The sequence below is a fragment of the Aythya ferina genome (genome assembly GCF_964211825.1).
Source record: "Aythya ferina genome assembly, chromosome: 3".
NCBI lineage: Eukaryota > Metazoa > Chordata > Aves > Anseriformes > Anatidae > Aythya > Aythya ferina.
In genome coordinates, this window is record NC_140298.1 from 34,335,230 (window position 1) to 34,361,614 (window position 26,385).

The 26,385-nt window shown below is 35.1% G+C and overlaps 1 protein-coding gene across 3 annotated transcripts in view; it reads right to left on the minus strand.

Moving 5' to 3' along the window:
• Positions 1–26,385, minus strand: part of BTBD9 (BTB domain containing 9) — a 126,422-nt gene that overhangs the window by 33,882 nt on the left and 66,155 nt on the right. For all 3 annotated transcript variants that reach the window (XM_084515042.1, XM_084515043.1, XM_084515044.1), the window contains exons 8-10: positions 19,538–19,647; positions 10,813–11,002; positions 1,113–1,220 (exon numbers count right to left, since the gene is read on the minus strand). In XM_084515042.1, the coding sequence (XP_084371168.1) occupies positions 1,113–1,220; positions 10,813–11,002; positions 19,538–19,647 (408 nt within the window). The remainder of the gene's footprint in view (positions 1–1,112; positions 1,221–10,812; positions 11,003–19,537; positions 19,648–26,385) is intronic.

The window sequence follows — 26,385 nt, forward strand, 5'->3', positions numbered from 1 at the left end:
AGAGGACTGAATAACTCAACCACTTGGCACTAATACAGGATGGGTGGCAGCTGTCACTACACAGCTGATGACTTCAGTTTTGTCCCACAAAAGAAAGAATGTCTTATCGAAAACTGACTGGGGAGAAAGAAGGAGAGAAATAAGATTTTTGTCAGTCTGAGCTTCCCTGGGGATCAGCCAGGAGATTATATCCTATCAACATTCACTGATTGCTGGGCATGCCTAGCTTCTGTATATGTAACATGTATAAATTTGCAGCCTATCTTTTCAGTCCCAGTTGGAATTAGAACTATCAAATTGTTTAAGTTTGCTATCAACACTGAATTATTCTTCCACATTAGAACAGGTTTTATCAGCAGACTCAATAATTACAGGAAAGCTGATAGAGAGTAAATATGTCGAGAGTATTCATACCTGAATTCTTCTGAGTGAAGCATAAAATAAAAAGGAAACTTTTTCTTCCCTTTTCTCTTTTTATGAAGCATTTTTTTTCCTCTCCCTATGGAAGGGGCGTGTTCAAAAGCAGAGTACGTGTCCTACGTGCACTGACCACATGGTCATCACTGAGAGAAGGCCAGGCTAGGTAACTGAGTTCAGTGGGTGATCTGTGATGGTTTTGTCCCAACCCTCACTTCCTCCATCCCTTTCAACTCTCTGTATCAAGCTTCTATGTGTTTTGGTAGGGGTGGGATACATTTGGTAAAGAAAATCCTTTACCAAGCTCTCTTCTCTCCCCTACCACGTTTCTCAACAAGGGGTGATTTAACCATAAAATTGAACTTTGGACAAACATGATTTAACTCACAGGGCTCACAAAACCAAATGTATGGAAGCCGGGCTGTTTCTGAGAATGAATGAAACTGGAAAACATAGTACTCATCTGGCTCTTCACAACTTGATCCTGGTTTGAGAGCCTAAATATTTAGCCAGATGAGAACCTACAACTTCCTGAAGTTGTACTTATACTAGTCTGGAATTTGTGATCTATAGGTTATGCAGTGATCATTCTTTTCACAATCAAAAAGTCATCTATTTAAATACCAAACAAAAGGAAAATAAAAAGTTTTCAAGTTCCAGCTTTGTGCAAATAAGAGGAAAAAAGTTAAACTCACTTGCAGGAAATTTTTGTGCGATCAGCCACCATAGTCCATTGCTGCTGATTTGTTGAGACCTCAATATAGTAGCTGTAACTCCGATCATCACAGTCCCAAAGTAGCAACCTAAGTAAAGAAGTGGTTGAGTGATAAGTAAAATAAACATAAAGCCAAGTTGCTTCAGTTTTCTAATCCTGTATTTCCGCCTCTTAAATCCTTTCTAAAATTACCTGTTTATTCTGGAAGGTGCCTCCAACACTCAGGAAGATCCTTACTGTTTCTGTCATCTCAAACTTGAGAATCTCTATTCTCATTATCCTAAGGCCAGTAACTGACTTACAATAACCACATTACTAACGTTATTCATGACATTCATCCCGTTACTTTTAATGTATTTGAAAGTCAATAAATGAGCTAGTCTATTTGGCATACAGCATTGCCTGCTTTAAACCTGCATCAAAGATGTTTTGAAAGGACAATTTAAAAGGGGAAAGATAAAGAGATTTTAGTGACTGAAAAGATTGTACTGTATTGAGCTTAGGGATACGGTTGAGCTTAGGGATATGGTTTAGTGGGGACTGTTAGTGTTAGGTAAGAGGTTGGACTCGATGATCTTGAGGTCTCTTCCAACCTAGAAATTCTGTGATTCTGTGATTCTGTATTCTTAACTGTATTCTCTTGTTTTTGATAAAAACAGCAATTTTAAAAAGGAAAAGGCAAGTAAGAGAATTGGAATTCTCAGCACTGGTTCATCATAATATTAGGGAGAATTAGGGAGAATGCACTGAATTTTTTACCAAATTGGAAAAGTACAAACAAAAGAAGAAAAAAAATAGAGGTCTCAAGGATTCATTCCATACACATCCTCACAAATACTTTTATCTTCAGGAAGTGTGCTAAACGGTATAGAAAACAGTCTTCAAGTTCCATCCTTCTCTCACAGAGAAGAAGATCTAAAGCATCAGGGATGTGATTTTACCTGAGTATATAATTCTCAAAAAACACAACTGGCAAATGTTTTATCTTTTCTACTCCTTCCCTTTATATGGGGATTATCTCCCTCTTGTAACAGATGTTTGAAATGCCAAACCTTTATTTTATTTTTTTTCCTCCCCTAAATGAAACATCCACAAATGACAAGAGGGTATTTACACATCCTAAAGGGGCAACTGACTGGCCAAAGCAATGGCAGACACTGCTGCAATCTCTTCTTTAGAAGCACTTAAACATTCGCATTTTAATTATTATATGAACTTTTGCCTACATTTTACGTAAGTCCCTTAGCTGGCTTCATTCCATTGGTTAGCAGGGTACAACTTAGACCAAATAATTACCGTTTTCATACAAACTCAATGGCAAGCATGATATTAAAAACAAAATTTCAAAAATATTTTCTATTTTAGTTAGGTGGCAATATCAGTTTCTAAAATAATGTTTTCTCTTCAACAAATTTTTCAGATTGCAGTATTCTAAAGTGAACTATCCACATTATGCCTGCTACAGAAAATTAAATTTTGCTGATTATGTTGTTAAAACTCATATTCTCTGAACTCTTACTCAATACACATATGGAAAATAAATACCATAATACTGCAATGTACTGTACAACTGACAATCACCTCTTGATCCTCAGGTTCTCATCTTCAAAGCTAGCTAACACTTGCTAGGGTTGCTAAAATCCAACAGTTTGTTACAGAAGTCAATGAACAGGACTTCATGTCTACAGTGAATTTGTAGACCAATGAAAAAAGAGAAGCTAACCATCCAAAACAGCTACAACTGCATGGATGACCTGAATCATAGTAATTACAGCAACACACAACTAGAAAACTGTGAAAGCTGGGTGATACACCTAATCTGAGTTCGTTCTTCAGCTGTGAGGAAGAGCTACTGCAGATCCACACTTTTCAAAGTGCAATAGATAAGGATACAATAATGCAAATAGCTGAGACATTTGAAAAGAAAAGGAAATTGTGCCACACTACAGTCTTTCCCAGGCAGAGAGCTTCAGGCTGTCTCTATTTAATCATCTTACAGAAGAGTGTTCAAGTTTTATATTACGAATTCCCTTCTTCTAGTTGAGAAAATCTTCCTTGCTTTCAGCTGCTTCTTCTACTGGGAGAAATGTAACTGCAAACAATATTGCTCACTTTTAACATTGAAAAACAAGACTGCTAGAGGGGGAAAACAACCTCGCCATGTGCTGAACATAGAATCCTTTCTCTTATAGAGAAATGGTGTCCAAAGCAGAAGCTGGACTGTCTTTGGAATTAGTTAATTAAGGACATGTGTTTGTATCTTTGTCCTAAAAAAAAAATAATAAAAAAAAATAAAATAAAAAATTGCTATTATCTTCTGTTCAAAGCAATCTGGTTTAGCTCTATTTCCCAGTTTGGAATCCCAGCATTTGAAGTGGAATTGGGTCTACAGGTCAAGCAGATTTAAAATAAACTCCCTAGATGCTCTCAACTAAATCCAGCACATTAATATTATGGAAAATAATAAGCTATCAAAAAAAGCTTTAGAAAGCTAAAATAAAACACTTACAGAGCCTTTTAGTACATATGAATACTGCCTATTTGCAAATTAAGAATTCAGAGCTGACATAGTAAAAAAAAATAAAAGTAGTTGCCTACAGCATCGTATAAGACTTGGTTTAAAAGCAACAACAAAAACCTAACCCCTCTGTTTCATGAGATCTTCCCCATTCTGTTTTTCTACAGCTTGAGGGTGTTCAAATACTGAAGAGACTGAATGAAACACATTTCTAGGTAAAAAAAAAAAAATAAAAAAAAAAATTATGGATTAAAATCCTGGATTTGGTAAATAAAAATAACAATAGATCCTGACTTAATACCCATGTTTAGACTAAACCTTCCAAATGATAAGAAGAGGGAAGAGCAAAAACATATGTAAACTTGTTTTCTTTTTAAAAAAGTTGTTAAAATGTAGCTAACTGTGGTTTTTAATAGGATCCTTTTCATCATGGGGGCTCGGTCCTGTTTCTTTGAACCAGGTTTTCAAAGCTATGATCAAGAGTTTGAATATCATAAGCACACTAGTGACTGTAATTACAATTAACAATGCAGTAATTAAAACACAACTGGCTTGGCTTTAGAGCAAAAGGCTAACAGGACATATGTATTATATGCATTCCTTTTAAGGACACATTTAATTGCTCTCTCCCAAAACAACCTAGCCCAAGTTAAATAGCTTGAAAAAGCATATGGCTTGGGATTATTACAAAACAAACAATGAGTCAATTAAAGTTAGAAGAATCTTTCCCAAAGCGATTTAGGATGAACGTTAAAAGTAGATTTTTCTTGCTTTGGGATTCATGAAAGACAGAAAAATTCATACCTTATTTCATTATCTTTCATAAGAGAGAAAACGGAAGGAGACTTGCCACAGAACCTATTTCAAATTTATTCTGCATGAAATGCCTTTCTGGATAAGTAGCAAAAAACTTTCAGATGATTTCATGAATATTCACCAGTGCACACTGGGCATAAGGACCACTTTTTATGCCAGTGCCAGGTACAATAATTTTTCAAACACATTCCAAGCAAACTACCAGGCTAAACTTTTGTAGAAAAACACTGTCATGCTATGATGGGTATTAAATTACTGGAAAGAGAATATTTCAGTGAAAAAGTCAAAACTATACTCATTGGATATGCATCTGTTTAAAACAAAATTGTCCACATTCCTAAGACCTTTGATATTAGAATAAAAAGCTAAATTAGCTCTTGTTTGTAAATCTAGCTCTCAAAATGGAGAAAGAAAAGCTGAATAAGCTTTATCCAGATCACTCCTGCAAGATCATGAGATTTAAATATATTTCTGATATGCCATTTCTTTGGGTATCTAAAGTGTAAGCCTGTTAATCATTTAACATAATACTGTTATTTACATAACATGCTGAAAACACCTCATTTTAAAAAATAAGAGCTTTTCAAATAGAAATAAAATTTCATGTTAGAGGTGTGGGAAATTGACTATATTGTCTGTTACATCAAAAGTGGCTGCAGTACTTTCTCAGCAGCATTTCCCTAAATGCCATGTGTTTCCCTGTGATTGATAGTTCTGCACTTCCACAAACATTCTTGCTGTCTCTGCTTGCGTTTTATGTCAGAATTCTGAAAAAAAATGTCACTGTTTAGTTCAGACTGCTATATAACTATATAAACTGAAGGTGTTAGCAGAATACCAAACAGTAATAGTTGTGAACCTTACAGGATGATACCTAGTTCTTGAATACTATAAGGTCAGTAACACATACAGTATAACTATTTTGTAATACTATGTTCAGAAACTATATGCATGCTTATAGAAAGTTACAGAAAGCCAAAAGACTGTAGGAAATTAAAGCATGAGGTAACTACATTTGTTGAAAGATGGGGAAAAAAGAAAGAAATCCCACAGAATTAGTATTTTTATAAAATTTTCATTGCATTTTTGTCTCTGGTTGCCTATAATCCCTGTTCAGTTTCTGCAGTTACATATAGTTCAGTAATTACCTTGCAGAAAGTTAACCTTTTTTCTTCAGGATCCTGCAAAGGAGTCAAAATCGTGCATATTTCCTATATGCTTATATGATCTTATATGATGCTTTATTCTAAGTCATGATTTCATTCTCAGTTCAGGCAAGAATAGAAAATAAAAAGAATGAAAAACTTCATAAGCAGAAGTGGTATGGAAAATTAGAAAGTGTGAGAGATGTATAGGATGATGGCATAAGCAAACAGAAAACACATTAAAGCTGTCTGATATAACTTGTTAATTTAAGAATTATTCTGAATATGAAAAACACAAGTGTTGAGCCCAACGTATCCATGTTAATAATGAAGTCTTCAAAGAGATTAAACAGGGATTAGCGGCTAGTCTGCTTTTTACAGAGATGCAAAATATTTGTGTTTACTTCAGCTTGGAAATCACTACAGTACTGAAGAATTCTGTCTCCCTCTGTCACGTATTACTAAAGCAAGTCCCATTCTTTCAGGACTTTTCTTTCTTTTTGGAAATTCACAGAAAAAATAAACCTATAAGGTTATCAGCCAAAGATTGCAGTATAATAGTATTAGATTGCAGGATAATAGCATTATTTGTCTATTCAAGATAAATGCAGAGAGAGTTAGAGCTACTGGGATATGACAGTCTTTTCAATATTAAGGTATTAGCCATTTAAGAGTTAAATAAAAGGCACTTACATCATGTTTATAATGCTGTCTTTCTGTGTCTGGTTAAATATAACATTTTTTCTGTCATTGATAAGGACTTTTTCAGAGAGGAAAAAGTTTTTTTTTTTTTTTTTTTTTTTTTTCCCTCTGTTCAGACATGCAACAATGTGGAAAAATAGCCAGTGAAGTAATGCACATGTATTTTCTCTGTCTACTGACTGATCCAAGTATCCTATAAGCTCTTGCAAGTAGAAGCGATAAACTTCTTAATTCATGTTTTATCTAAATTTTCATATGTTTTCACTAAAGACCTTATATAGTTAGAACTATTTTAAAATCATTTTCAGGTCTCTTCTAGTAGAATCTATTATTGAGCACTGGCTATTATTAACATTGTTTCAGAATTTCTGAGTAAAATTTGATGTGGAAGCCAAGAGCTCCAAATTTATACAAAAATATCTGAAAAAGTATTTGGTAATAACAAGGTTTCAACATGGTCTCCCATAGCATCCCCGTATCCTAGTTGGGATGTTACAGTTTAAATGGGTAGACTACAAAATGGGTGAAAATTGGCTAGATTGTTTAGTTGAATGTGTAGAGGTTAACAGTTTGTCTTTCTCCTGGAGGCTTGTTGCAAGAGTTCCTCCAGAGTCCATTCTGGGAAAGGGATTATTCTCCCTTTTATTCTTATATTCTCGTTATTACTTGGCACTCATTAGGTCCTAACTGGTATATTATATCCAGTTTTGGACCCCAGTACAACACTGATAAATCTAAGTGCCAGAGAGGACCACCAAGATGCTCTGGAGGTTGGAGCACACAAACTGCAAAGAGGCTGAGGAAATTGGCTTGTACCTAGCAGCACTTTTCAATACCTGAGAGCATGTTATCAAAAAGGCTGAGCCAGGCTCTTCACCAAGGTGCAAAAGGGAAAAATAAAGACAACAGCCATAAATTAAAATAAGAAGTTCCAGGTGGCCTAGAAGTATGAGAAAACAGGAACCAAATGAAAAGGAAAAACTGTATACTGCGTGAGGATAATTAAATATTGGAACAAGCTACTCAGAAAAGTTTTGGATTCTCTTTCCTTGAAGGTTTTCAAGACCTGACTGCATAGTCTTCAGTAGAATGGTCTTATGCCATAGACAACCCTGCTTTGATTAAGAGTCTGGACAAGATCACATCCTCAAGTCCCTTCCAACCTGAATGGTTCAAAGATACTAAGCAAACTGATAAGATTTTGCAGAAAACATGCAGACAAGATATACTCCAGAACCATTTAGCTCTATATGCATTTCTAACTCATATTCAAGTACCAATAGTTTTTGTTGTTGTTGTTGTTGTTTTGTTTTTTTTTTTCATAATCAGAATTTAGTTACCATGAGAACACATTTTGACTTAGAGCCTCTCTTCAGTGGAATTCTGATTTCTATAGACTAAAAGTATATACTACCCCTCTTTACAAAGGAAAAGGAAAAGGAAAAGGAAAAGGAAAAGGAAAAGGAAAAGGAAAAGGAAAAGGAAAAGGAAAAGGAAAAGGAAAAGGAAAAGGAAAAGGAAAAGGAAAAGGAAAAGGAAAAGGAAAAGGAAAAGGAAAAGGAAAAGGAAAAGGAAAAGGAAAAGGAAAAGGAAAAGGAAAAGGAAAAGGAAAAGGAAAAAGGAAAAGGAAAAAGGAAAAAGGAAAAGGAAAAAAGCTCATTTAATCTCTCTGACACAAATATATTCAATGGCACATTCATGCCTCTACACTTAAAAGATGTATACTTTAATTTCTAATTATTAATTTAGAATCCAAACCCAGAGTTCTAATGACTCCGTTTCTTAGGGCAGAGCAACTCATGCCATTCTGCAGTGACTAGCCTACAGAAAATGCTCCTGGAGATGTTTTTCTCCTAGGTGGATGAATGAGATCAAGGGAGTTTTCAAGTGAGAACATGGCAAACAGGCAATGAACACAGTTCAATCAGCTGGGGAAGATCTGTTTAAAAAAAATAAAATAAAATAAAAACCTACCACTTTCATTAAGATGAAATGTTAAGACTTTGCTTTGATCTGTGCTTACATGTAATTTGATCTCTGTACCAGCCATAGATTTCCTAGTGCTAAACACAGAGATCATTGTCACTGTCTTCCACGTTGCAGAGTAAAGGACATGTTCTAGACCCCTGCTAAAGCAGCAGCCGCTACATAGTGAAACCTTCCTTCCCCACTCAAAGGGGCATCTTTCCCTTGTCTGCCCATGTTCTCACATAGGCATGGAGGTAAGTCAAAACACTTGTTCTTCTAGGCAGAACGTGAAAAGGAAATGCTACAGTGCTAGCATTTCTGCCTCTAGGCAATGTGCAGGTCATCTCCTCTGTCACATCCCTTAGATGATGATGATGATGATTATTGTCATTTTTAAGGAAAGGTGTTCATCTTGCTTGTACTATACATGCATGAAAAAACGTCAAAGAAAGATGAGATTCTCATCCCATATCTGTACAATGCAATACTACATAAATCATTAAGTGCCTATTAGTTTTAAAATATGCAATAATAATGTTTATTTTGTAATTTGCTTTACACACTTGCCAATTATACAATTATTATTTCCTGGCAACCAAAAATCTAGTTCACCTAAAACATTATTTAATAATAAGCCTTATTAAAAAAAATCCTCCTGCTCAAGAAGAATAAATGCTAGCATAGTATTTAATATAGGAAAGTCAATTTCTTACACTAACTTGAAGAGATGGTATGATTCATCAGTTGAGAGCAGAAAATTTTAAGACAGAGACAGAGGGACAATGAAGTGAAAACAAGACGTTTAGTTAATATATTCTTATCTTACTCCCTCACATAGGCAAGCCTTTGCTACTACTAAAAATTTAAGCTCAAAGTGGCATGAAAATGATGTAATTACATTTTCAATTACCTCTTTTAAGAAATCCGAGTACTGTGTCTTCCTGGTTTTCTACTTGAGATGCAATACTTAATTGAATAATAAAAACACCAAACTCAAAAGCGTAAAATATTCACTGTGGAAAGCTGCCAACTATACTTCTCATTCAATTTGTTTCACATAGTGAGAACAATGCTGGAATCCTGTTATGCATAGCTTCTGTAGCTGCTAAACAGACAAATTAGTACTTTTGCTATGGACAGAGATTTGTCTGGAAGTCTGATTTTAAACTTGACTTCAAAGTTTTATAACCATCGCAGCAATGCCAGAGGCTAAAACAAAAACACAGCCACAGCTTTGGAAGAAGGCAGCAATTTATTTCCTTCAATTTTCATGATTTAGGGATATGGGAATTCTGTACTATTTTTTTTTCTCCCCGAACTCACTTTAAAAAGGCTACTTTTTAGAAATGCAAGCGTACAGTGAATTGATAGAGAAGAGGATCCAAGAAAACTAACCACACAGTCTCAGGCATTTCCTGATACCTCCCTACCAATACTCTCCTTCAGCCTGAACAGTTTCAGACTTCCTTTTTTCTTTGTTGGAGAACAAAATTTGGCAATTTACAAAACCGACTTCAAATCTCACTTACTAATGGATTAATACAGAAGCAACTCTAATAGGCAGATGGCACAGAAATAGATTCTAGCAATACATGCCTATGTATAGGGCCTCTACTGCTAGCCAGGACCTAACCTGAAGTTTCCACATTCACTCACTGGCATGGTAACTTCAGAAACCTTTCTCTTTTTTCATTGTTATGGAGAATACAAATTCAGTTCCCAGCAACACACTCTGAATTTACAGAGAATAGAGAGACATCAAGACAAGGTTCTGAATGTCTGATTTTGTGAAACAACATCATTTACAGTCAGAATCTGAAGTTGGCAAGAATATTTTCTTCACCTCTGAACAGTCCTGCTCTCCAATCTATATCCAAAGCACAAAAGAAAGGAAAACTGAAAAAGATTGAGTGTAAGAAGCTTCTGCACTAGTCAACAGCCTAGTCTTGTCATATATATATGTAACGCACACACACACTAACACATTCACTGGGGAAATGGCTCAATGAATTTCAATACAGATCTAAATACCTTCATTAATCCAACACTGTAAAGCAATATTCAAGTTCTCTGCCTTTATTATACACTCTGCGTTCAAGTTCATACTAATAGTGTATAGTGAAAAGGAAACCTAGATGACTTTGAGATGATGGCTTTCTTTAATAAATGTTTCTATTTTCACAATGAGATGCATATGAGGAACTGCACCTACTGTGATCACAAGTTAAGCTGCAGTTGAATTTCTGTTCTAATATAAATATACATCTTTAATCTTACAATTTGACTATTACTATTATTATGCTTCTGAAATGCAATATTTTCTGGAATTGCACTGCTGTATCTTGACATACAATTCATACATTTAATTTTTAACATGCCTATTATACTGAAATAAAAAAGCCGAAGGACAATTAATAAATTGGTCCCCTAATTACCATCCTTTCTAAGTGTCCTATATTTTATAGAAAATAACTGTACTCAGCAAAAGTCTCATTGTTGCCCTTAGTTTGGAGAAAAATAAACCCTCTTACCGTATTGATCCAATCATGTAGGGCTGTGCTAGCTGTACTACAATAGCTCCACTCCCAAGCTGATGGCATGTGTACCCAGAATCCCAATCATAGTTTTTTGTGTCTCCATTCAACAAGGCATTGCGACTTCGACTTACACCCTCAATCACACTGGCACAATCTGCAATTGTTGCAACATTTTCAGCAGGAACTGCAAATTAAAACACAAAGAAGACAGACACAGTAATACAGTCAGAATACAGTTCAGATAATAATGGTCTTTATTTCTGGCAAAGAACTGAAAAAAAAAAAGGATGAAAGTATGATCAACACAAGGAAACATAACTCTTATTTAATATAAATTACAAAGCTCTGTTTTACAAGTACTTCAACACTTATTTTTTGAATTACATATTATTTTCCTCTGTTAGCATTTAACCAACCATGGAACCTTCTGTCTGCAATTCAGAGAGACTCACAAGCTTTTTGAATGTCACCTTTCAAGAAGATGATTGATGGACATAAAAAGAACACTATTCACGTCCAGCACTTTCTTTTAAAATATGATCTTTAGCTAACTTCCTTAACTTTTCAAACACGTCCATCACATACACCTTCTTTCTCCCTCTCTCAAAAAAAAATAAAATGAATAAGGTTGCAAAATGATGTTTTCTGAACATGCAAAAAAATCAAGGTTACCTGTTTAGCCATTTTATAGGGTACATAATATTGAAAACACAGTTTTTGCTAACTGATGACAAAAATTCTGTCTGCACAGGCTGTATAAAAAAAAGGTAAGATTTCCTATGTCAGCCTCTGATGAAGAATGACCAATTTGTATGTGGTAACACAATAAAAAAAGGAGAGGTAGAAATGTTACCAAATTATATGAAGGACAATGATCAATTCAACAAAATTTCCAAATTCACAGTATCTCATACCAAACAAATTAAAAAAATCAGAACAAGAACAATACCAGCCAAAACATGAAGTGCACAATTTTTTTTTTGTGGAATTTTTTTGTAGAAATATGTAAGATGTAAAACAAACACTGTAAATTTTCACACAAAAAATATGTATAGTATAAATGAAAATGGATTTATGCAACATTTTAAGTCCACTTTCAAATGATAACTTAATTGCAGACAATAACCGTCTCTAAAATATGTATTTAAACTACTACAACATATGAAAATGGCTGAAATATAGTTATATGAAATCTCAGAGCCAAGTTCAAAAGTCTCCAGCATCCCAAAAAGAGCTAATTTTCCATGAGGAGGTAGGATTTCGGTACTTTAGGAAGGCCTACAAGAAAGATGGGGAGAGACTCTTTATGAGGGTAGTGATAGGAGAAACAGTAATGGTTTTAAACCAAAAGAGGATAGACTTAAATTAGACATTAGAAAGAAATTCTTTACTCTGAGGGTGGTGAGGCACTGGCACATGTTGCCCAGAGAAGCTGTGGATGCCCCATCCCTGGAAGTGTTCAAGGCCAAGCTGAATGGGGCCTTGGTCAACCTGGTCTGGTGGGAGGTGTCTCTACCCATGGCAGGGGGTTGGAGCCAGGTGATGTTTAAGGTCCCTTCCAACTCAAGCTATTTTATTCTATGACTATATGATTCTGCATTTTAAGTGTGCTAGTGGCGTTGGATGCAGAATCTTAAATGGTAAATGCTGAGGTGAAAAAAAAAAAAAAAAGGAAATGTGTAAGTTCATTGTCAAGTAATAATTCAAGGTAATGGAAAAGCAAGAGTTTCCTAAAGATCTACTGCACTATCAAATTTGATATCATCACTGTGTGCTCATCAAAAACTACTAATAGCACCGCATTGCTATCTTAGAAATGTCTTGATTCAGTATTACTAAAAAGAGGCAGACAGCAATTCCCGGATTCTTATGGGGGGAAAAGTATTGGACATGAGGTATACTTTGCTAGGAATGATCTGAATGAAACAAAGACCAACAATGCAAACTATGAGCACAGACATTAAAAAAAAGTTTGCTTTGGTTTTCTTTCCTTCCCCTTTTCCCTGGCAGTAAGGGAACTTCTTTGTGTATCCATTTTATACAGGCATTAAAGCATTTTTTATTTAGTGCCGTTTTTCGCAGGAAACAGAAGCTATGAATATCTAGGTTAAAAAAATATGTAAAAGATAAAATATCAAAATCAATTATCATATTAAGGTTCTGTGGCACATTCTAGACACCTTCTGAGCTATTTAAGGCATTAATTTAACATAATACTACTCAGTTCATCCAATATTGTACCTGCATGCCCTCTAAGCACCATCACGTTCTCTCACATTTAAATTTCTGCACTTATCCATGAACTCCTAAGACGATGTTATCCTGATTAGTCAAACTCCTTAACAACCACACAGAAATTGTCTTACTGTGCATTCAATACAATTCTGTGGTTTTCGCTCCAATGGTTAATTAGAAAGTGATTCTAACTAATTGAAGCATGCAGAAGGTGCCATACTGTTTCTTCTCTCTAGGGGGGTCTGCCACTCCCTATTTTGAATGTTTATCATCTTCTTTTATATCCGCTTGATAAATCTATTAAAAATACCATCTGGTGGGGACTCTGATCTGTGCTGTATTTTCAAGTCCTCTGGTTCTCCTCCTTTTTCCCATTAGATTTTCTGCTACAATTTGGGTCACTTGTTTACAAAAATGTACTGCCAAAAAAAAACAACAACAGTATTTTTTATTGTCGTTTTGCTTTGTTTCTTGATTTTATTTTTTTAAATCTACCAGCTATCCAGCTATTACAGTAACCAATGTTGTTCGAAAAAACAAAAGAGGAGATTACAAATATGGAAATTCTTCCTCCCTCTCCCCTTTGTTCATACTCTTGACAAATCTGATTCACTTTTATGGAACAGAAAATATGTCTGTTAGCAAAGCATACACATTCCGTAAGCAAACAAAAGGAAAAGATGATTGAGGCTACAGTACAGCAGGAAAAAAACAGTTATTAAAACTTATTTTCTTGTTTCCTGGTCTTATGCTGAGGTATGGAGAGATGAATTGCTTGGCAGTATACTTAATTCCAGCAGTATTATTTTAAGGATTCAAGAAAGGGTTTGGATACTTTTTTTTTTTTTTTTCTTATCTGTTCTTGTGGTAATAAGTACATCCACAAAGTTCTGACAAATCATCTGATTTAGTCAGTACTATTATCTACTACTAACATGTAAACACCAGGCTATGCCACAGATATTAGAACTGCTGAAAGATAAACATTGACTTATGCCATAGATACTACACTGGAATGTGAAGGTTTACATAGTCAAGTCTGCGATTTGGAAGAGAGGGCAAATTAGAATTTTGACCAATTTTAAAAGAAATTCCCACTATTATTCCTCAACTTGCAACTGTCAGTTTGGATTAAAATAATTGCAGAGAAGGCTGATTTTTGATTCCAAAAATCATACTAAAAGCATAAAAACCGTTAGAATTGAGCGCGTTTTTAATTGGCAACCAATTGGCTGACTACAGAGATCTTCAACTGAAATTTGTCTGAGGAAGACTTTAAGAAATAGCAGTCATTTCATAAAAGCCTTCAGAAGCAAGCATCCTTTGTTGCAGCACTGGAAATAAGGGGAAAAAAAAGTAACTGGCATCATATGAACAGATCTTTATTAAAGAACAGCGGTAACTAAACTGACCATGTGGCTGCCCTTTCCTGTAGAAAGAGGAAAAAAAAATCCCTTATTTATTTAGATGGTCTTAAAATTTTCATTACTTCCTAAGGCTATGCTTGCAATAGAGATGACTTGCATTGCTGGGGAAACTGCATGGCTTTGAAAGAAGACTAACATTTAAAAAGAGATGAAATAAAATAAATAACTTTGTGTGGAGTCAACATTAACTAGATGTGGAAATAGCACCTCTTGAGGCTTCCTTGGAGAGAGTCAGCAGTGTTTTACAATGCTGAACTACATACTAGGGAACTGATACAACTGGTTTCTCTTTGTTACACATTTAAGTGTTTTTTGTTGTTGTTTGTTTTTGCCTTTTAATAACTGCCAGTGAGTAAAAGACAAGTGAATGATTACATATTCATTTCATTTTTTCCTTTAAAAAAAGTACTCCTAAGGCATTGAACAGCACATAAATGAAGGTTCACAATGATTCATAAGTACTGAACAGCATTCCCCAGAGAGTGACCAAGGACATTCCAGTGTTTTATATCCATCTCTTGCTCTTCAGTCACTATTCACCATTTCCCCTTTTGTTTGTAATCCACCAGCTTAAGGATAGTCTGAAAGACTGAGGCAGACCACAGATAAACACAACTTTGTGTAAAAGCCTTCCACGTTGCACTCCCTATGGCCCTCACCAGGCTCAAAGTAGGACTGTGGCCTAGTCAAACCCGTGTGCTTGCACAGTCCTTAACCGCACCTCAGCACTGGTTAAAGGTGTTTTTTAGCCACAGGACTTCGGGAAATTATCATTTTTTCCCCTGTGGCAGATAAACAGAATTGATTCCTATAAATACAAGGGAAAACAAAAAACAAGAGTGGCATTGCATAGGAGAAGCCCCTTGCCCAGGGCTGTAGCTTCTTGCCACTGGGCAGATTAGAAGCCATTATCAACAATTGCATCATGTTGGGTACTGCTTCTCCCTTGAGAGGAGCATGCCTCCTGCTTGTGAGAATCTTAATTTGTTTTGGATTGCAGATTAAATATTAACGACTACAGACCATTCAAATTTCAGAAGTTGAAAACACTGTTTTTGAGGTTTTAAAAATATTTGCATCCCTGTTAGGCAAAACAGCTATGTCAACCTAGGGAATCCAATACATAAAAAAAATGCAAACTTACAAACACATTTAGAGATAATATGCCAAAAGGAAAATTACATCTCAACCCTAACATCTGCGTTAGGGAATAATTTCCTATGATTGAATTCATTTCTGTCACTTACCTCATTTAACAAGACAACGAAGTGTAAACCAACACTAAAACATCAGACTGAAACATCAGTGCTAGAAAGAGCATATCCTGCTACTTTTACCTCAAAATTGCTAGTTAATTGCCACTGGGTCAATTCAGCATCACATCCAGTATTGTGTACTGGAACTACACAAATCTTCCATATTAGCTTTTAAATATAACATGTCAAGTTAATCATTTGTCATGAAAACCCTGTATGTAAAAAAAAAAAAAAAAGACAACATAAAATTGCTGTTACCATGTGATGACACTTCACTTATATTATTTGTTTGGCAGCCTTCTAATCTTTGCTTTACAGTGACAGCCGTTAGATAGATACTATATATCAGTAATAATATACCCCTCTTTGTATATACAGCTTTCTGATCAAGCTGAATAGGTTTAATGAAATTAAATAATTACTTTTAAATCTCTGACTAAAATCACTAAACAGACACCTCAGTGGCCTTAATTCTTTGGAATGAGATTTGAAATGAGAAACTCCTTGTATACTATCTTTGGTGTTCTTTTTGTAAAAGTAAGGGTCACAAAGGCTTTCTGAAAGGACCATACAGCCTTCAAGGGATGAGCACTTCTTTTCCTTAATAGAACGGATTATAGCAACAGCAGTAAAGGTATTAAATTAGGTTGGAACACATTTAATACCATACTGCATAAACAATGAACTCAATAATATTACCCAACACTGCTTTTCAAGGATAAGGATGAAAGCTTCTGTACTCAATCAAGCTTAGAAGCAACCTACTCTGATTATTGCACTTTCATATCCTTCACAGAGCTTTCCTAACTGCTTTCAGTTCACTTTACCACATCCTGTCACTAGAGAAATAGAAAGAAACATTATAAACCCTCATTAGAGCTATAAGATAAATCTGTGCTTATTATCCTATTGGTAGTCACACAAAATTTTTATGGAAGTAGAACTGGGACAGTCTGTTTGATAAAGGGAACCAGACAACACACTGTCTTATACAGGTATGTAAAACAAAGCACTAAATGCATATAAGGTCACTTTGCTGGATGAAGGCTTTTGAAGAGGTAACACTGTTAGCAATAAATTCTGGTGGAAGAGCCATTATACCCTTGCATTTCACAACTGCACTGCCCCCAGCTTGTCTCAAAATGTTTCCATTTGTCCCTTCCTCTGCAAAGTCACATATTCAACTGTTGTTGCCTCATTTGCAATCAGAAATTGGTCCACATATTCCCTTTTTCATGGTACTCTGCCATTAGTCATCAATTTTCTCATCAGTTCACACCTCTAAACAATATCAAAAGCATCTCATAATGCAGTTCATTACACACACTGAAATTGCAATTCTACTTGTAGTTTAGGAGGGTAATCTGTTCTGAACAGGGAACAATATTTGTTTTTCAGTGACTTTGCATGCATCTGCATTACTGTTGGCAAGGCTAGTAGCACAATCTTATCTCTGATGCTAAGGTTTCTAGTAAAAAAGAGATGTGAAAATGATAAAGTGTTCTGTAGTGCTGGGAGGCAAGGAGCCTTTTCTGCAAGGGTGGCAGCTAAAATTGGAAACAAGCAGAAGGCTACCTACAAACATCTCCACAATTTAATAGACAGATGCACAAGGGGTACGGAGCACTGAAATATGAAACAGCAGGTGATATGCCTGTGGCATATGTTGGCGAGAATACCATACAGTTAAAGAATGGAAATTTGATCATAGAATACAGACGTATATTGGCAAGAGATGTAGCAATAAACTGACTTGGCTCGAACAGTCATACCCTAGCCTACATTTTGATTTACATAAGCATTTATAATATACAACTGATACTGAAGAATCTGAACTACAAAAAAAAAAAATCATGAACCAATACATTTTAAATAAAGCCACTTGAAGTCTCTATTCCCTAGATTAACCTTGAAAGTCATGATTTGAATTTGGAACCCAGTACCATGCAATGCTGAAGCAGATGGAATTGTTCACCTCACAAAAAAGCTCACTAAAAAACAAATGTCACTGAGTACCTGAAAGGCAAGTCAGCTATGGTACACACACACTCCAACAAGCCAACATGGATTCGCTACCTTGCCTATTGTTATGATAAAACAATCTTCAAGTTATTTAACATACACAAAAAAGGGGAAGGTATGTTATTTTGGTCCTAAATTATTTACTAAACAGAATTGATAATCTTAAAACAAATGTATAAAGATATATGCATCACTTACCTGCACAAAATAATTCTTATTTTGCATGAAGCTTTTAACAAATTCATAGCTAGCAGCAATACCTATGAGACTTAGCTCAAAGGTTTTTATCAAACTCGAAACATTTTGTCTCTCTGGTAACTAGCTTGCTACAGCTAAATGTTTCCTTTAAATTCTGCCATTCATTACTGCTTGTTCTATTTTCTTGTCAGTAACAATTGCAGTACTACTTGCAAACTCACTAAAACAAAGGAAAAACTTTCTATTTGCATTATTTGACAGCCTATACATTTTCAGGCTGCATGATGTAAAAATCAGTAAAGTGTGATTTGTCAGGCAATTTTTTTATTCAATGATTCTACACAGATATCATGAAATCCCACAGCAAATCTCGTGAGACTGGGTTTAGTGATGTTATGCCTTTGTACAATGCATGGAGGAAGGGCTAAAGGAGTTGGGACCCATTTTTTTACAGCCAGATATAGTTCTCCTCAGAAAAGAATTAAGAGAAGTATGTCTGACTATGTCTCACTAAAAATTTTCCATCTGATTCTTTTTCAAGAACTGTTTTTCCTTCTATCTACCATAAGTGCATGCTTAAAATTTAAATTCCTATTAAAAAAAAAAAAAAAAAAAAAAAAAAAAGCATGAACTCTGACAATTTTGCTGAAACTTCTCAATTTCTTCCCAGAACAAGCAATAGTCTGTGGTACTAAATCATACACAACTGTAATAGGTGGTCTGAAAAATACAAAGAAGGACTAACTCAGAAGGACTGAATTAGACCAAAACTGCAAATTGGGGAAATCCCTCCTGTAAGTACACAACAACTAAAAGGTATATAAAACTCTTTTTCCAATGAATTTCAAGATCTCACTCGTGAGCTTATACAGAAGAAAGTGCAGAGATCACCTTGTTTGAACTACTAAGAAATCTTTGACACGGTTTATCATTTTGTATTATTGATCTGTTTGGGATTTCTACCTTAAGTAATGCAATATTATGTAAATGTACTTAAATCACTGTAACACAAGCTGTCTGGAGCAGACAGCACCAGAAATAACAGAACATTAACACAGCATTCTGAGAATAAGGGTAGCCAATATGATGCTCTGTCATGGCTAGATGTGTCTATAATTCTTTGGTGGAAAATTAACACATTGGAGTTCACTTTCAGTAGTTGAAACTAGTCTGCATAAGAGGCCTTAAATGCCCAAACCCACCTTCAGTACAATAAATATCTCTGGTTACTCCATCCCAGTTACAGAGTTCAGGCTAACCTAGCTGGAGGCAAAAGCAACCCTACTATGACATGGAAACAAAAATCAGATTAGGAGCACAGAGTTATTCAATTACCAGTGGTTTTGTCAGCAGCAGTTAATTTAATTTGAACTTTAGCATTCCTGCAGCGTCACTAATTGATCCACAGCACTGGAATTTCAAAGCAGCCATGAGGACTAGCCAACTAATTCTAAGCTTACAGCATGATTTAACTCAAGTTAGAGTGGAAGGGGAAGTACAGCAAAAGTGCAGTGATGGCCAGTCTTAAAAGGCAAGTGTTCACAGCAGTTCATATAAAAGGAAAACAGTTGCATCTCTTACCTATCAGACCCTTCTCAAGAGTAAAGGATTTGTTGGTAAACATGCATTCAAACGCAACAATGTGGAAAACTTTGTTCACCGTGTTGTGGGTCCCAACAATGCGAATATACCTATGGAGGGGAAAAAAAGACAAGCAGTACAAGTTAGGCATGATGAAATTCTATGCACCAAAACATAACTGATTCATTGGGACTGTATTGTGCAAAGCTGTAAGAACCAAGTAATTACTGGAAAAAAAAAAAAAATTACGAAAAGAAACAAAAAGAGAGAAAATTCACAGCAAAACTTGCCAGGATGCTGGCTCCAGTACAATGTTGTAAAATTTAACAAAATCTTTCCAGGCTAATTTACCCAGAAAACCAACGTGAGACACCTTCTGTTTCAGAAGTAGACTGTTAGCACAAATGTGTGTTCATCAAAGCTTTAAAAGAAAATAAATGAATAAATAAATAAATAAATAAATAAATATCCCCTAACCAACTGCCTTCTACCACAAAGAAAAACTTCATATAACCCGGACAAACCCAACAAATCTCCATGATTTCTCTGCAGAAGCCACTAATTATTTACCCTTTAACATGACTCTGTCAGTAATTCACTGGATGTGCAAAATACCAATGTCTTTGTTGGTGTATCTTTTATTAATAATAAGAAATATCTGAACAATCAAATATTTTGAAACAAAGCTAGTTCTGAGTTTCATTCCAGGTTGTATAATTTGTACTTTTAAACTCTAATTCAAAATCAAATAGAGCTGCTCTTAAACACCCTAACCTATTCACCTTTTATCGTACCCTGGAGGCTTCACTTTCTATAAACAGTCATTAATCTCAATTCAGCCTGATTCCTTCATTTTTCGGAAGAGACAACAGTTCTTACTATAAGTTTTTATTTAAATGGAACATTGCACATCATTTTAATAAATGTTGAACAAACAACACAGAAAACAGTCTTGATCAAATACCATTATCTTACAAAATGGGTTACCCATGCTGCAGAAAACTTGGTATCAAATTCTTTTCAATTAAGAACTACCACAATATACAAATATTAAGCAATATCCTTTGTCTGCTATAAAAAAATAACCTTTCACTTATGCAATACAATTATAGTTCCAGCATAAAGACTGTTCACCAACAGAATCATTTTAGCTTGTGTTCTTTATCATACTGAGTTTGAAAGATACACAACTTTCAATCCTGACTTTTTAAAAAAACAAAACAAAAACACAATGTAAGAGCTCCTCGCTACATACCATCGTGATGGTATGTAGCTAGACTTATTACTGATATTACTTTGCCTTTAGTGTACATAGCAAGATATTTTAAAAATATTAAAAACCACTTATTACATGTAAATGACTGCAGGAGACAACTATGTTATCTGAATATCATAACATCACTAAAATTGACAGAGCTATTGACCTCTGATCCTTCTAGCTCATATAATCACTTCATTAAAACAAAAGAAAACAACAACAACAATCCCCCCTCAATTATTACATATTTCTTTTACATGTAGAAAATTGATATACAACATGGTCAAAATTTCAATTAATTGTTACATTTATTTTTATTATCACTGCTTGAAACAAAAAAGACTGGTGCTACGTGAAATGCCATATTTTGCTGCCAACAACATGATAATAAAACTGATACAAGCCTCAGTTTTTCTCATGCTAAAAATAACTTGCAGTGCAAGTGACACACATTTGGCCAGAGCAAAAGCACAACAAAGAAACAGAAGCAAGAGCCACCCAGCCCACTGCAGTGTGAGCTACCCTAAGGCTTCTTCTACTCACAGAGCTGATCTTCTGCAAAACAGGCACATACCTACTCAGTCTAGTCTTTTCAGGTTAGATTTTTTTTTTTTTTTATCAATTCATGAGTATAGCATGAACCCTAAATACATTGGCAATGACCAGCGTATTGCAATGCTTTATTTCTATTGAGCATTAGAAATGGAGAATTTAAGTGTTAAGACTAAGCACAGGAATAATCTTGGAACACTTTAAGATTATGTGGAAGGCTCATTTTACCCTAGAGACTCTTGCCTGTCTCAGGAAAGAAAGATATTGACTGAGTTGCCATGCTTGCACAAAACACACTTTAGGGTAACCAACAGAACATTACTACTTTGAAATACTTCAGTTATGTTTCCTTGCTTTAAAGAATTTCAGAGAATACACATAGTAAGAATACTAATAGGAACACAAGGAACTGCTTCACAATTGGCTTATTTATTTAGATTTTTTCATGTATTAGAAAACTGTAATACTTGGGCAAATATCTTTTTTTTTTTTTTTAAATATATATACATCAAAAGGGTGAGAAACACACAAGACAGTTTGTCATTAGAAAAGTGTCTTTACCATACCACACACGAGTTAAGTAACGTTATCATTTACCAGTTAACACAGTTCTCTGTTCAACCAGTACAAAGGCACACAATTTTTTTTTTGTACGCCAGATACTCTTATCAGTTATTTTGAATAATAGTTGACAGTATTGGTGGAAAGCTGGATTTTTGAAGTAATATAAAACAAAATCCCATCCATTAAAATAATTACATATAAACTAATCTTCTGAAATATATTATTTCAACGTGATGATATTATTGCAATGCAGAACATAATGATGAGGCAAACCTCATCCTTTTCACAATGACAATATATATATATCTTATTCCTTATTTCTCTCAAGGTGAATAATAAGCATGGTTTCCTGCCTGAACCTTATATACATCCACTTGGTGGAAAATAAAATTAGGAAATTTTTAATATTATGTTAAATACCTTAACTTCTAAAAACAAATTCTGAGATTTTAAATAAAAATTCTAATTTATTATTCCACTTGATGCAAGCTTGATGTAGAGATGTCCAGTACCTCTAGGTAAGCAAGTTGTATCTGAATTTTTAAATATCAGCAATGAAGATAGATATTGAAGATACATAACCTGTTTCACAACATTAAACAATGGACTGAAAAGAATGGCTCAGAAATATGATGCTGATGAAAAACTGCAACGTGGGTGACTTTAATATGAACAATGAAGTCAATCAATTCAAAGCTTACAGATTTCAGAAATTTAAAATATCTATTATAGCTCATGATGTGCTTGAAAATTTGTAAATTTTCCTAAGCGCTTTCCTGACAGAAGAAAATGCAACATGATTAAAAATAAAAGGATCCTTCATGCAATCAGTGCCTGTGTATCACCTCATCATTTTGTTGGAACAATTTTTTAGATGGAATATGCAACTACAGGTAACAAAATTAGTATGTACAGTTATTCAGCACATGCACATTGACAAATGCTTAAAATGCACTGAATATGCTGTGTGTTCACTTCTAAAGGATACTTTCGAAATCAGCAATGTACATTACCAACATCACCAACACAAGTACAAAAGGAGTTTGAAATAGAGATTTTCTATTGAAGTGATGTATAGGTTATGGAATACACACTGACCTTGAAAACAAATCTCCCAACTTTCCTTTTGTTAGCTATATTTCCACAATCTCTGAAGACTTTACCATTGACTTCCACTGCTTACTCCAAGTCTTAAAAAACATTTGAATATTAGCTGTTGTTCTCCTCTTTATGTACATATTATTTATACAAAGCTGAACAAAATTATAAGAGCTGAAATTGAACTTATATATATATACATCAAAAGGGTGAGAAACACACAAGACAGTCTGTCATTAGAAGTGTCTTTATCATACTACACGAGTTAAGTAACGTTATCATTTACCAGTTAACACAGTTCTCTGTTCAACCAGTAGAAAGGTTTGTGTCATCATATATTAATATGATTATACAACAATATATTAATATGATTATACAACAATATATTAATATGATTATACAACAGTATATTAATATGATGACACAAAAATCTTGCATTTCTTTACAATGAAGAAAACACGTATTTGTTCCTCAGTTGTCTTACACACACTTTTTTTTTTTTTAGGGGAGTATCACATTCCCCTAACAGAAACAAGAATGGTCTGGTAATAAAGTACTGTAAAATCTGTGTGGGTTTGAGGTTGCATATCCTGTGTGTGTGGACACCATGTTTCTGTAAACTATTGACCAGCTGCAACACAAGAATACAAGTAATAAAGTGCCATCAAACTGGGATGCTAATTCTGTGGCCAGATTGTCAGATCGCTCTCATCAATCATCAATCTCATCAATTGCTTACAGAAACACGGTGTTCACATGGGATACGCAACCTCAATCTGCAATGCAACAAAATGCAGAAATTCTGCATTTTGGTTATGTCACTCATCTTGGTTGATGGTGTCATGGTCAAACTGAAAGCTGTATTGTATACCATAAATTTTAATGGATTTTTTTAACCAAATTTTTGGGGTTAATTCCCTACCCCTCCCCCCCCCCCAAAAAAAAAAAAATAAAATAAAATACTGCTTTTGGGCTTTGAGTGGCAGTGCATCACCCGGTAAAACCTTCTGTATCTGTTAAGAGGTCTAAGGTACAGACAGCTGAGAATGAGACAGCATGAATTCTAAGAGCCTTCTGGTTGCCACAAGCGTATCTAGACCAAGTACCAAGAGTATAGCACCTGGAGATACTCAGTAATACGGACAGAGAGTAGCGTGCAACTGTCTACAGCAAACTAGGAAAAAAGTCCTTAGGGCAGAAGCATGTTAGAAAATCTGTCCTTCCCTCCACAAAGCGTAGGGAGTCTTCCATGAACTTGGAGGCCAAAGCTAAGAGCCTTTTCTGAGGAACTTCTGTGGGCACTGGCGCTGACAATCCTGCTTTGTACAGGAATCTGTTCCAAGACAACCACAAATAAAGGCTCCGATGAGCCCCTCTACCAGTGGACTTTGTACTCGACTGGTAGATTTGGCACAGGGAGAGAGACGGAAAGAGCACTGTCTCGTTATTCAGAAGAGAAAACCTTGATCACTTTGAGGGGTATTTTACTGGTAGGAAAACAGAACTGCAGCATGGGAGTTTTGTCGCTTTAGGAGACCTTTTACTTTGCTTTCTAGCCCTGTTTGAAAATAACGGATATTGATAGCATGGAAATGCTTTAAGAATTTCATCTACATATCACAGACTTCTCTAGTCACACTTCGTCACGCTACCCTTGGCCTTGAGATCCCTTTGGCAGGAATACCAGAAAAGTCTGCACTCTCATTTTTATTATTATTATTTGCACTAACAAGAAAATTATTTTAACTAGAGGGGAACACTGTGTTCTGCTACATCTTTGTAGAAGCTTAAGGTATTAAAATTTGAATGAACTACCTAGCTTGACTAATTCGGCAGCTACATGGCAATGACCTCATCCATCCCCTTTTTTTCCCAGAGCAATCCTTCACCTCTACATGAAAATATGACTCGGGCACTTTGTTGCAACTACAAACACCCGTATTTCTGAACAACTACATTATGTTTTACTTCTGCTCTTTTCATTTGTACAGCTGACACATTTAATTCAGGTAACAGCTGCTGCTGAGCATACCATTGATTCAGCTACCCTGGAGGGCTACTAAAAACAAAACCAAGCTGCCTGTATCCAAACAGTACTTAGGACATGTGTGTCAAAGCATAAGAATATGCATACTCTAGGATCCTTTTTAATCCTTCATTATAATAGCACCAGTAAGATATAGGCAAAGTCTGGAATCTATTAAGCACGGAGTCTAATCCTGTAAGAATACTAAACAGAAGACTAAGTAAAGAGAGGTAAAGGAAATTAACAGATATTTTGCATTGATATCCCACTCTGAGTTACTGTCATTGCAAAACTGAACAGCAACAGGGAACTAAAATAAAGAACTAAATTCAACATGTACAAAACTACCTCCTCAGAACTTGGCCTTTTATTTACATTCATGGAGCATTTTGTATGAGACACCAGCGCTAACAATTCATATATCCTTTAACTGCTTAGAAACCATTAACATTTGTATTCTGATCATTGCCACAGTGATGTACGAGAAACAGCCCAGCACACAAGGGCATGAGAAGACATTTTGTTTGTCTTTTAGCGGAAAAGGAAACAGTGATATTCACAGCCATCTCAACCTCATTTATTCACAGTTCTTTAAAACATACAGTCCTGCACACACACACAGCGGAGTCAACAGGCTCATGGCAGAAGGATGGAAAAAAGAGGGGGGAGAAAAAAATCTGTTGCCAAAATTAAATTATGTGGAAAAGCAGTAGGCATAAATAAATAAATAAAATAAAGAATGAAGCCAGAACAAATGTGAAAAACATTCCTGTCTCCTAACGGGAAACAAGTTTTCCTGCATTTAGACAAGAAAGTCTAATAAAGTCTATTTTATACCAAAGGAAATCCCCACCGCAAATATACTAAACTAGGGTGACAGATCAAACCAAACACCTACAAGATCATTGAACTCTAGCAGGAAACATGTATGTAACATTTACAAAGCCTGTGCAGTAACAAACTTCCATCTGCATAACTGATGCAAAACAAACAACAATTACAAGGAGAAATGTGTTTTTAAAAATGTGTAGATAGTCTATGCTGCAGCATCCAAAAGGCTAAAAATATTGATATACAACAATTATGCAGGACACACAATTGTTTGTGTACTATATACAAGCAACACATGGACTAAGAACATCACCCAGTATTTCTGGGAATATTTAATCAAATTAATGCTGGCATTGATGGGAACAGAAGTAATATTTCCATGATGTGGAACATGTTTTGCATTCCACTTGTAAGAAAAGTGAGCTTGCAAAGCCGTATTTTTTCATTACTAGTTTCCAATTTTGCTTAGACAAACAAACGAACAAAGCAAAATTCGAAATCACTGAATGTGAGGTGACC